General features: G+C 39.7%; 1 protein-coding gene across 4 annotated transcripts in view; it reads left to right on the forward strand.

The window, feature by feature from the left end:
- LOC121435128 (inversin-like) overlaps positions 1-13,405 on the forward strand; it is a 101,604-nt gene extending 88,199 nt beyond the window's left edge. For all 4 annotated transcript variants that reach the window (XM_041634218.1, XM_041634220.1, XM_041634221.1 and 1 more), the window contains 6 exons: positions 1,080-1,113; positions 3,907-3,939; positions 4,596-4,739; positions 10,834-11,071; positions 11,256-11,487; positions 12,090-13,405. In XM_041634218.1, coding sequence (XP_041490152.1) covers positions 1,080-1,113; positions 3,907-3,939; positions 4,596-4,629 — 101 coding nt within the window. In that variant the 3' untranslated portion in view covers positions 4,630-4,739; positions 10,834-11,071; positions 11,256-11,487; positions 12,090-13,405. The remainder of the gene's footprint in view (positions 1-1,079; positions 1,114-3,906; positions 3,940-4,595; positions 4,740-10,833; positions 11,072-11,255; positions 11,488-12,089) is intronic.
- The last annotated feature ends 459 nt before the right edge of the window (positions 13,406-13,864 follow it).

Raw genomic sequence — 13,864 nt, forward strand, 5'->3', positions numbered from 1 at the left:
TCCACACTAAATTTCCTTTGTGGTGACGATGGTTGATGGAGGTCTCCCACATGCCAAGCCTCACTGGCAGTTCATTTGTTGTGGGACTAATGCTCTGCCTGAGCCATAGGCAATGCCAAGGAGGTTATACTGCAGTTCCCATACTGTGAATGAAATAAGCAAATATTTGCTTTATTCCTTTGTAGAGGGCGGGCTGTTAGCATGCAGTAAAAGCTGCTCACTGAAGCTGTGTATGTGTAGACACAAACGTTTCCTGTGAGGTACTACTCCCATGGAATTGCTGCTTGGTCCCCACGTTTCTTCCATCCTTCTCACCCTAGAAATACAGTTCAGGGTGCATAGCTACTGCAGGGGGCTTTCCCATAGCTCTTACCATGGGAGGTGATAGCAGCTAGTGCTGAGCTTCTTTGCACTGCCCATTAGCAAGGGACCAGAAGCTGGAACTGAGGGGCTTCTGCAGCCTCCTCAGAAGCACTTGAGGAGAGTACACACAATGCCCTCTCTCTCTGTGTAGCTTTGCCACCCTGGCATCTGGAAATTCTTTGCCCTTGGTCTACCTGTGTGTCTTAAGTTTTGCTATGCTGCAAGGAGCAGTCCTCGTAGACTTAGCTTCCTTGTGTCTGGAATTTTCATCTTCAACGAAATAAATTCAACTTAATCTTCAGAGAGGCTCTTTTCACTTCCATGCAAGATGAGTATGCTCACTTGCAATTCTCCTAACACCACTAGTCCAGAGACAAATCCAGCAGCAGCAACACTGTGCTACTACTGTAACACTTCAGCTTGTGATATTGATTCTGGTTAAGATGTCAGTTTCTCTGTTTGATAATGCTCATGATCATAGGTGTTTTGTACACCAATTTATTGTTAGTATTGACTTTTGGTAAAATTGTTTCTGTATTTTAAACATACAAAGAAATGTAAATTGAGTTATCCTTGTATTTATTGTCTATATATCAGTATCCACCTTAAAGGCTACACATATTCAAAGTATATGTAGTAACGAAGCATTGGCCTTGGCATTCAATGCTCTTTTTTCTACAGTTGCTTATAACATATTTTGCCTTTCTACTCTGTAGATAATGGAAGAAATCAAGACCAGATCTCACTCGGGTAAGAATGTCTAGCTTTTAAATACAATGAGTATGTAGAGAATATAAAGTTTAGAAGCTGGCACCATGTTTTCCTCTGTGTAAGACAATTTTAGCTTCTTGATTATTTGCTAATGAAAGCTGAATTATGCCTTAGATACAGCGTGCAATGCTGTTAGGACTCCCTGTCTGTGGTGGTGATTCAGCAGATAAAGTGCTGGCTGTGTAAATGGGAGAATGGGAGATGGATGCTTAGGGTCCACATGAGGCCTGTTGGTCTTGTGCACTTCTAAAATCCTGGCAAGCTTTGGTGAGACTGCAGGTGGAGACAGAGCATCCCCTCACATTTTCTGGATGTCTTGCCTGGATTGCTAACCTGGGGCTTGCATTCATGAATGAGATTCACCCATATAACTGAGGGTGAGGGTCAACACCCAAGTCTGTACTCCAATCACCACACCTACACACTGGCACGTATGTATGTGAAATCACACATACTTACATAACATGCCATGTACATATATGTAAAAATATTAGTTTTCAGGCTATTAATCCTGTTTACTAGTATGTTTGGGGCAAGTTGTCTGCTGGGAAGAGTGTGGGCAAAACTCTCCCAGACTTTGCTGAGAAAATCACCTCAGAATGGCCTTATAGACATGCTTCTGTTCAGCAGGTTTATTTCCGTCTTAATGAGTTCCACCTCTGTGGTGAATCCCAAGGAAGTTAGAAAAAGAAAGTGTTTGTTCCAGAGTTTGCCAATCAGAAACCCTGAAATTTGGAACTTTTAGCTGTAGTTCAGATGAAGCAAAGCTGAGGGGACAATGTTGCTCTCCAGTGTCCTATAAAATGACTCAGAAATACCCTTGAGTATAAAGAGTTCCAACATATGCATGTGGACATACTATCAAAACATTGCTTCAAGGCCCCAAAATATGGTGACTCTTGAGACTGATGGCAACTTAATGCTTAGACATAGAGTACATTTCATGTTTTTCCACAGCAACTCCTTGGGAGAGAGTGCTATGACATGAAATGCCTAATTTTTTTTAACAAAAAAATAGGCTATGGTGTTTTAGGTTTAGGGGAACAAATGAAATAGGAGCATTAAGTGCGCAAAACAATCAGTTACTGCAAGCATCATAACAAGTATGTGCAAAACTCGCCATTTCCCCTTCTTATGTGATTGGATGTGTGTGTGTGTGTGTGTGTGTGTGTGTGTGTGTGTGTGTGTGTTGCATGTGTGCATGTGCCTGTGCCTGTTGCATGCTTTGCATATTTCTCTGTGCAGACATGAAGGAAAGAGGAGGATATTGGTGTCTTGCATCATTCACTAACTTATCCACTTGACATAAGATCTCTGACTGACCCTGGAGCTGGTCTGGCAGCCAACAAGCCCAAATGGTAGCCTCTCTTCCACCCACAGTACTGGGTTACATGTGCATGTGTCCATGCCCAGTTTTTTATGTGGATGCTGAGGATTCAAACTCAGGTTGATCTGTGTTGGCAGCAAACATTCTTATTGACTGAGCCATCTCCCAAACCACTGGCTTTTTCAATTTTCATTTTTAAATAGAACTATGAGTGAGTCTTTAGTGAATGTTACATAGATTGAGACAAGTTGAAACTGCCAAAGCAAAAACTTTTTAAAACGGGGGTCAACATTGAATTACATAAATGCAAAAATGTCACTTAGTGCACAGATAACAAATTTCTCAAGAGAGATGCTCTAAGGACCAAACTCACCCCTCACTGCATGTTTTTATTCTAAAGGCTCTCTGAAAACCCTCATGTTACAACAGAGGACAAGGCCACCAACACTACTAAGATAAAATTCTCCTTTGTGAAATTTGTTTCCTTATGAATTTTGTTAAAATGCAGCTTTAGTCTACCTATCACAGTTTTATATGGAAATTTGGTCAGAGAAAAGTGTTTGGTATCAGTGAACCATCCTTTCTATAAATTCCAGTGAGCAGTAAGTCCTTGCAGATAGCTGTGGCCCAATAAGAGAATGAACTGGAACCACAGGGAGTGGAAGATTGAGTGCAGTTCTCATATATTAGAAGGTGTGTAGTAATACGAGCGGCAGGGCTGCATCCCCTGCACCCTAGCCACCTGGCTAGCTTATGCCCCGAAATAACAACACACAATTGTATTCTTTTAAACACTGCTTGACCCATTATATCTAGCTTCTTCTCGGCTAACTCTCGCACCTGGACTAGCCCACTTCTTATAATCTGTGTAGCCCACAAGGAGGGTTACCAGGGAGATTCTAGCCTACGTCCATCCTGGGTAGGAGCTTCATCGCATGCGACTGGCCGGGCGAGAGGAGCATGGCGTCTCTGAGCTCACTTCCTCTTCCTCCCAGCATTCTGTTCTGTTTACTCCTCCCACCTATGTTTTAACCTATCAGGGCCAAGCAGTTTCTTTATTGCTTAACCAATGAAATCAACAAATTGATATATGACACTCCCACATCAATGGTGCCTGGTGCTTGATCAAGGATGGTTTGCAGAAATAGATACACATTAGACTGATTATAAAAACAACTCTGGTAATACATCTGAATACATTTTAAAGGGTCCAGTTATTGTAGTGGTCCAGGCATCACCCAAATGCCTTTTCTCTCAGCATAATGGCAGGTAGGTTTTCTCTTCCTTTGGATATTCCTATTTCAGGATCACAGATAAGAGCATCTCCTCTGTTTGTCTCTTTTCTTCTGTATTTACATTAGCAAGAAATTTAGCTATTTGTAATCTGTTCAACCGAGTTTTCATTATGAAGAGATTACAGTGTGTTTTCTATTTGATTCCACTAGGAGGATATTGACAACTCTTCCTCCAGGTACAGAGTAAGTATTTTTCCCCAATTAACCAGCAGTTGTAGATGTGAAGATTCAATTACCATATAGTAGCACTTTGGTTTCTGGATATTTGCTCTGTATTTGACAATAATATACACTCTGATTCTTTGTATCATGTTAACCTATTTAAAATATTTTAGTGTTATGCTTAGCATTTATGTGTTCATAGTAAAATGACCTCATCACTGTGAGCTGCTGGAGGTTAGGAATCCTGTTTGTAACCTGGAGCCTTAGAGTAAGGGTTGTGTGACTCAGAAGTTGAATATTAATGACTTTTGAATGAGACTCAGCAGAAAAATGGGTTTCTATAAAGCAGTTTCACAGATCCTATGATATGGAGGACACTAGTGAGAGTTTATTTATAAGTGAAAAATAATATGAATTTTGCCTCCCAAACATAGAAGAGAAACACTGATGAAAGGGGGGCTATTAAAATTAATAATCATCTCATATAACATTCAGAAATTTTAAAATATAGTGAGTTCAGTTTAGTCTGAATCACAGGGAAAGGCCAAATTTCTTAGTTCATGATTTTCTCAATCTAGCTAGTAAGGAATAAAGTAGCTTTGATATTGTGCACCCCAAATCAAGAGTTCATTTCCTAATCAAACTAGGAAAATTGATCCTCTGTCTTTTCATTGCAGATCATACAGAAACAAATTTTGTATTCCAAGATGATCGCTGCAATGAAGAAGCGGGACCAAGAAGGTCTTAGCAAATTAGTAATGGACCTAAATAGTCTGGGAGAGGCACTGCCTGAATTCTCTAGAAAGAAATCATGCTTGATGGTAATTCCTATTAATTTAATAAGTAACATATTTGCATGTGAGAAGAATGTTGACTTTATGTTTCTATGTCTGTATAGTTGCAAATCATGTCAGAGAAGACAAAGCCTTGAACATATCTTTCACCTCCATCATACTCTCATTCCTATGAATACCCATGCTAGTCTGTCCCCTTCTAAGACAGTAGTTCTCAATATTCCTTATACTGTGAACATTTAACACATTTTCTCATGTGGTGATCCTAACAGTAAAATGATTTTTGCTGCTCCTTCATAACTGTAATTTTGCTAATGTGATGAATCATAATGTCGATATCTATGTTTCCAGAAGGCCTTAGATGATCTCTGTAAAAAGGTCCTATAATCCCCAAATGGGTTCACAGGTTGAGAATCCCTGTTCTAAGGTTTAAGTGATAGCAAATTAGACTATGGAAACAAAAATCAGAAAGTGAGTAACTTTTATCACAGTTGTGGAGGATTCATGAAATATAGAGAATAAAAAATAAAGACTCCTGGAGTCATAACTGTCAACATGAGTGCACATAACATACATACAATGTTTTAAACTGATTTATTTTATGTGTATAAATATTTTGCATGCATTCTCTCCATTCACCTTGTGTGTGTGCTGCCCACAGACACCCAAGACAGCATTCGATCTCCTGGAATTGGTGTTCCAGATGGTTGTCAGCATATGTGTGGGTGCTGGAATCTAGTCCAGGTCTCTGCAAGAGGAACAAGTGTCATAAACTACCTAGCCATCTTTCCAGTCCCCAGAATGAATACGTTTGATACACAAATAGAGTAGATGATCAGTGGAAATGAGTAGTCAGTCTCAGGATGTTTGCTAACTTCCTAGCCCTAGGCCACTTTGACACATTGAAGTCCAGAGAACACAGAGGCAGCACAAAGAGCAATAGGAGGCTGGGCATGTTGGTGCAGACCTTTAATCCCTGTAATCACGAAGCAGAGGCTGGCTGTTCTCTGTCAGTCCAAGGACACCCTGGTCTCTATTTATTTGAAGGATGGGGGAGGCAAGGAACAAGTGCACCAAGCAGAAGTGTGGAGGTCAAAGGATAATGTATATAGGGGTAAGTTTTCTCATTTTAGGCTCAGGTATCATTTTCAAGTTATCAGTCATGCTGGCAAGTGCCTTCATCCATTTAGCCATCACACTGGCTCTCTGATTTACACTTGGACTGAAATTTTGTAGCACTCACACACACCACCACCACCACCAGCACCACCACCACCAAACAAGAGAAAAAGAGTGACACAGAGAGAAGGGATATCATGTGTTTGAATACACTGTTACCTTTTAGGAGATTGGTTAACCTTTGGGATGGGATATGGTCTGGTTAGCAGAAGGCTGTCTGTGGTGCGTCTTAATGGTTATCACTACTTCTGGAATCAGTTCAGATTTGTCTTCTTCCCTGTCTACCAGCATGTGAGAAGCAATAGACCATTGCCACAGACAAAGCTTCCCTGTTTGCTTTCCCTACTTCAACTGCTGCAGGGAAAGTCAGTCAGTTAGAGCAGGGAAGGCAAACTAGTTCCCTGTAGCCCTGAGCCTTCCTCCCTTGATTAAATAATCTCTGTCAGATATTTTGTCACAGCAACTATAAAAGTAATAGCCTTTTTTGTTTTTTATTTATTTATTTTACTTTTTCTTTTATTCTTTAAGAGATCTTTTTTTTTATTTTACATACCAATTCCAGTTCCCTCCCCCTCCCTTCCGCCTGCTCTCCCAACTGCCCACCGCCCCACTCCCCACTCCCCCACTCCCCATTCATTCCTCATAGAGGATGAGGTCTCCCACGGGGAGTCAACAAAGTCTGTCATATCCCTTGAGGCAGGACTAAGGCCATCCTCCCTGTATCTAGGCTGAGCAAAGTATCCCTCCATTGGGAATGGATTCCAAACAGCCAGTTCACACACTAGGGGTAAATAAATCCTGGACCCACTGCCAGTGGACTAACAAAACTGACCAAACCATATGACTGTCACCCATATTCAGAGGGCCTAGCTTGGTCCTGTGCCAGTTCCCTAGTTGTCAGTCAGGAGCCAGTGAGCTCCCACAACCTTGGGTCAGCTGTTTCTGCAGGGTTTTTTTCTATAATCAACCTCATATTTGATCACAAGCAAATCTCAACAGATAAAGAAAGTGGAAATGACCCCGTGTCTTATTGGATCACCTATGGGATAAAGTTAGAATTCAGCAACACTAATGGCAAAACTCCCACATACTGATGGAAACTGAACAGTTTTCAACAGAATTACCCCTGGATCAAGGAAAAATAAAGGAAGTCTTCCTAGAATTTAATGGAAATGAATGCATGACATACCCAATTCTTTGGGATACTTTGAAAGCAGTACTAACAGGAAAGTTCACAGCACTCAGTGCCTACATAAAGAACCTGGAGAAATCTCACACTAGCATCTTAACAGCACACCTGAAAGCTCTAGAACAAAAAGGAGTCTCACCCAGGAGGAGTAGATACCAGGAAATTATCAATTTGAGGACTAAAATCAATAAAATAGAAACAAAGTAAATGAAACAAAGAGTCAATGGGACAAAGAGATGGGTTTTTGAGAAAATCAGCAAGATAGACAAACCCTTATTCAAACTAATCAAAAGAAAGAGAGACAAAATCCAAATTAACAAAATCAGAAATGAAAAGGGGGACATAACATCAGACACTGAGGAAATCCAGAGAATTATCAGGTCATATTTCAAAAATATGTATTCGAAAAAAGTGGAAAATGTAAAGGAAATGGACAATTTTCTTTTGTGTTTTAAACCTTCAGAAGGTATAAAGCAAGCAGCAGAGCTCGCTCTGTTTGTATCCCCTACTTAACCAATTGCCAGTTTCCATTACAAATGGCTAACAACTAGCTAGTTACCTTGAACCATCTAAATTCAGCATTAGGAGAGACAGGGGCAGACTTGACATAATTATTACACTTAATTAATAAAACCATTAGTAACTGTAATTTTAACATTGTCAGAACCAAACTCAAATGCTCTTTCTTTTAAGCCTAATCCAACTTGGTTTCTAAATTAATATTAGCTATTATGTATGCTCAAAGTGAGTCATTGGTCAAGGGAGGTCTTAGCAGGGAGACAGATCTCAAGTGATTTTAATAAACAGACATTCAGTTGCCAGACATCTTCCAAGATTTCAGTGAAAATCATTAGCATATAAATTGACATGATTAATTTAGACTAATGTCGAAATTTTAGGTTGATACAGAAAGTAAATGGTAATGTGATGAGTGTGGCAACCATGGAGTGTTCCCCTTGGCATGAAGGGACCAACATCTTGGATATGCAAAGGATTAGAATACAAACCACAATATACAAACCACAATATCACTAACAGAAATGAGATCTTAGCATATTCTTGAGTCAAATAAAGTGAAAGGGCAGTTGTTTCTATGCTTCAAAGATGTGACTGAAATAAAAACAGATATCACTTTTACGACATTAGATTTGCATAAAACCATATTAACACACGAGTTTTCCAGAACCCATTGCCTGGTGATTGCAGTGTAACGAGTATGAAATCACCACCTGATCTAGATAATGTTAGTTCCCCATGCTAACAGAATACTAAGCAGAAGTCTTCATGAAGAGCTACAGTCAGACACGCTGATAAATGACACAGGCTTCAAAGGCACAAAGATGATGCTTAGCTTAGGAGAAAGAAAAAGCTCACATCACAATGAGTTTTTCTCCATCTTCATTCTGAACTGATAAAAACCAATCTCTACCTCTATCTCTGTTTTTTCTCCTCTCTCTCTCTCTCTCTCTCTCTCTCTCTCTCTCTCACACACACACACACACACACACACACACTTCTTTTCATTGAAAAGCTAGAACACACACAGAGACACACACACACATATGCCAGCAGTTCAGAGCCCTTACATTGCAATCCTATTGATCTGAGTTCATCCCAGAGAACACAACAAACAACAAGTGTCTCACATACGTAATCTCAACACTCCTAAATCCTGATTGGAGGCTGAGAGAGTAGAACAGCTCTGAAACCTACACAGCAGCCAGACTGGAACACACAGAGGCACAGAAACATTGAGAGACCCTGTCTCACCCAGTGAAAGCAGAGAGCCGCCTCCTGAAAGTTATCCTCTGCCCTTCACACACACACACACACATGCATGCATGCATGCATGCATGTACGTATACACACACGCACTAGCATAGCACAAACAGGCATATTAATTCAAGCACACAAGCAAACACACACTCCAACAGTATTTTTCAGGATGATACAATATTGATTATTCAGATAATAAATGGTGTCTATATATTCATTGGCATTCCTGTTGTGTAACTAACATATAAGGAAAATATTTTCAGGGTCTCTCAGTCATCTTCAGTGTTTCTAATTTCCATGTGACATGTGTCCTGGAAAACCATACTTGTACCATGTGGCCCTTTCATTTCCTTTATATAACTGGCTTAAGCATTTTAGTTAATGATGAAGCAATGAGTGAAACATATGGCGTGTGAAAATGTGTCTAAGGCTTTCAAATCTCGAACTTTGATGTGTTCATGCTCATCATTCTCAAGGAAACCAATGAACTGAACATTTTCACATGATGCCCTTGAGCAGTTTGGACACACATGTAGTATGTGTACTTCCTCATCTGTTTTCCTTTACAAACAATGCTTCTCAAGCTATTTAGTTTACCATCTCCACGTTACATTGTTTGATCATGTTGGGTAAGCTCTGGAACGTTTGAGTTTTCACAGAAGTAGCACAAATCCTCCTCCAACCTGGTACAGAAAGGTAAACATAGACTGCTAAGTTAGGAGTCTCCCTGAGATGTCATGAATGATTAAGGGCTAGCATCATTATTGGTAATTGGAATAAAAGTTGGGGAGGCTCCCCTTCTGACAAACAGCATCAAATGCATTTTCAAAACTGGCACTTCCAAAATGTATCTGATTAAATAAGGTGGTGTTCTTTGTAACCGATCTAAGAAAACATTATGGAATTGTCTCAACTCTTTTGGCATAATCCACTGCGAAATACCCCTTCATCCCTTCAAATGCATCCTTCAGGCTCTGTCCATGTCATTGGATGATGGTTAGATTATTTTCTATTGCTGTAATAAAACACCATGCCCCAAGCAACATCTAGAAGGAAGGGTTTATACAGAGTGTGGCACATGGTTCCAATGGGATACATACAATTTTATCACCATCATGATTCAGGCCGGCAGGCATGGTGCTTTAGCAGCAGCTGAGAGTTACATTTAAATCTATACAAGGAACCAAGAGCTCACTAGAAATGGCACCAGTCTTCTGAAACCCAAGACCACACAACTCCTCCAACAAGGCCACACCACCTATCCTTCCCCCCAAATAGTTCCACTGCCTGGAAACCAACATTCAAATATACGAGCCCATGAGTCTGTTCTCATTCAAGCCAGCACAGAGATGCTGGAACAGGCCATCGCATTCATCAGCCGTATATAAAAACAGTCATAGCTAAGGAGTAAGAGTTTGGATGGCATCTCCCAGAACCCTTCCTTCAGCTCCATAGTTTCCATCTGCTGTGGGAAGTGGCACACTTTATTCTTTCATTTCAAAAGTCACCCTCACTATTCTGTTATCCCGGGAACCTAATGGGCAATTGTGAAAGCCATGGGGAAAGCAGTAGTGTGGTGCAGAAGAGCGAGGTTCTTTTTGTTTCCAAAGCCCCCGATTGTCACATTCTCTTAATCTGGATGGAATGTAAAATCCTTGTCATAAAGACAGGAGAGGACACATTGTGTCTTTTTTTTTTCTTATCTTTCCATTATAGAGAGGTAGCAAAGAATAGAAGAAAAGAAGGCATAAAGCTGAGCAGGTCCCCTTTTAAGATTCTCAAACTCTGGGCCTTTGACTAAACCAGAATGGAAGCAAAAGTTTCAGGATACCAGCGATTATAATGATAAAATTAGCCTGAGAAAACAAACATTTGGGGACTCTAAATCAAGACCCTGACATTAACAGATAAGCTCTAAAATGAACAAAAATAAGTGAAGTTTTCAATGAAATCTAACATCTCAAAATTTCCTTAAAGGTTGAAACAAAGAAGGGAGGTTTCCTTCCTCCATCCAATATGCATGACATCATGCCCCAGCCTCCTGCCCATGCCGATGCCACATCAACTTCTCATGTTAGTGAAACAGGTGACAATCGTCAGTCATCCGAGGAAACTACTGTTAACAACACCAGCGTTAGTGAAACAGGTGACAATCGTCAGTCATCCGAGGAAACTACTGTTAACAACACCAGCGTGGATCACACACCTTCTCTAGGTACTTATACTGGGCATGCAAGGGGGAGAACACATGCTGTCCCTGAGCTTGCTCCTGGTAGCCACAGTCGTGACACCATGGACCCTGTGCAACGTTCTGACCCTGTTCTTGATACCTGCATAGAAGATAACACGGTGTCTTAGCTTCACTACTGACCAGGAATCTGCTCTTGTTTGTATCCCAGGTGACACGTTGGACCCTCAGAATGCTTGTATGCGGGTTCTTGCTTCAAGTCCCGCTGAGTGCACCAGCTATGCAGGAAATACTCACTCCAAGTTTTTTTTAATTTGGGCAGCAACCACATCCTTGCTCCTCCTAACATCGCCAGTGTGGTTGCTGCAGTTGGTGGCTTTGATGTGGGAATGGAATCTATTTTAGAAATCCTGCACAGTTAAAGTGACAAGGAGCTTAACAAGGTAAGTTAGACCACATTAATGGCTTAAAATAGATAAATATTTCTGTGCGAGAAATCCAATTCTCTTTGGCTCTAATATGCATGATGATAAATAAATTTCATACTTTGTATAGGACTCTTTAGATATTATCTAAAACTAGAAAAATGATTTATCTTTTCTAGTCATATTGAAAATGCATCACATAAAATTAACAAAATCAGTTTAGTCCAACCAAACTGATCAAGTAAAGTTGGTAAGCACACAGTTGCCTCCCATGCTGGAATGAGGAAATGATTTTCACTCTTAATGTGAAACTTGTATTTTCTGAATGGCTAAGCAGGGAAATGTAACTGTTAGATATTAGTTGTTATTTTTCTGTGTCCATACACTGTGACTTATGTGGACAGCATTATTTTGGAAACAAACACCCCAAAAGAAACAACCTCTGAGAATAAAACCAATGAAACAAGACTCCACATTCTTACCATTCTCAAATACAATGATACTCATTGTGACATGACACTACATAGGATTCTACGGGTGATGCCTCTGTTACTTCTTATCTTGACGATGCTGCCAATGATGTTCTTGATACTACTGATAATTCTTGCTTTTCTTTTTAGTTTCTGCTGAACAACATATGAGGAGCTCCTGTCAACAATGACAATCTGTCAGAAATATTTTTTGAGGTTTTCTTTCATTTTATTGTTTGAAGAATATTTTCAGTTTACTCTTTGACATTTTAATGTATGTAATTCAGATCACCCATGTTGCTCATATCTTTCCCATCCCTGTCCTCTGCCTCCATCCCATCCCCTAACTTGTCCTCATCCCATTTTTGTATCATTTATCTTAAGGAGTATGACTTCCAGTAGGATCCCCCACAGCCAACTGCATGTGGACATTATCAGTTGGACTAAGTGAGTTATTAATATAGGGAGGGAGACATAACATCCATCTTTCACCACTTTTGTGGATAAATTACATATAGTGTTTTGTTCCTTGAATTACTGGCCAGGCATTAAAACATTAAATCTTATCTGATTCTACAGACCTTATTATGCTTTCAGAACATGTAAAGCTTGCTAAACTTTCATTCACCTATTTAAACATGTACTGTACATGCATCCCCAGAGAGAGGACACAACTTAAGGGGATACACAATTCAATAGGAATTTGACTTTATCTGGTGGAACATACTGATAAATTCTGAAAGATAAACAAAAATATTTTGCTACTTGGACTTTCTCTCTTAGTCCTTGATCAGAGGTCTCCTAGTTGTGCGGAATTCTAAGAAGATTAAGGAGCTGTAATAGAGAGTTGAAAGGAGCAAAGGGTCAAAAGTATTTCCAAGAGGTCAATAAATTCATTATTCTGCCATCTGATAAAATATTGAAATCAATTTCTGCCTAGAATGAATTTCATGAGATTTCCAGAAAATGAGAAGAGTTGCTCATTTGTAACAAAAGATGACAAATATTAGATGCCGAGTTTGCCACATCTTTATGAATACAAATATAGATATGTATGGGTTCCTTGGCACCCTTCAACATTCAGGAATGAAAAATTCCACTGAGAATTGTTGAGGCTAAGAGGCCCAGCTAGGGCTAGAATATAAAAATCAACATGGCATATGTCTATATAATTAAAATACCTGGTCTTTTAAATGAGCTCAATATTTTCAGAATGCATGATTTTAAAACTGTGTTTTTGAGGAAGCATGTGGAATGTACTGCAGGGGATGAAAGAATACTGTAAAATATATAAAAAATAAATTATAATGTATTTCTGGTTCCCACACATACATATATATATATATATATATATATATATATATATATATTCTAGTTCCTTCTTAGTCCACCTCCTTTTTGGTATTCTAAAAAAACTATTAACATGTTGTACATTATTTTGAAAGATTAAAGATATAAGACACCTTTAAAAATGATGTTATTATGATGTTATTACATTGGCTTTCAAGTGACAATCTGTCAGAAATATTTTATAAAATTTAGAAATTTTCCTCATTTGGACCTTGGGAACTCAGTCCAGGCTCCAATGTGGGTCTCTGTCTCTATCTCCATCCATTGCCAGATGAAGGTTCTATGGTGATATGCAAGATATTTATCAGTGTGGCTATAAGATAGGAACAGTTCAAGTGCCCTCTCTTCAACTGCTCAAGGAACAAGCTGGGGACATCTCCTTGGACAACTGGGAACCTCTCTAGATTCCAGTCTCTTGCCAACTCTAAAATGGCTCCCTTAATTAAGATATGTACTTCCCTGCTCCCATATCCACTCTTCCTCCATCCCCACCATCCCATTCCCCCAAGCTCTCCCCATCCTTCCCTTATCACTTCTCTCTCCCCCTCTCCACCTCACCCAACCCCCAAGTTCCC

Source organism: Microtus oregoni, unplaced genomic scaffold (genome assembly GCF_018167655.1).
Source record: "Microtus oregoni isolate MIOR12 unplaced genomic scaffold, Mior012 000045F_ref0000178, whole genome shotgun sequence".
NCBI classification, from domain to species: Eukaryota; Metazoa; Chordata; class Mammalia; order Rodentia; family Cricetidae; genus Microtus; species Microtus oregoni.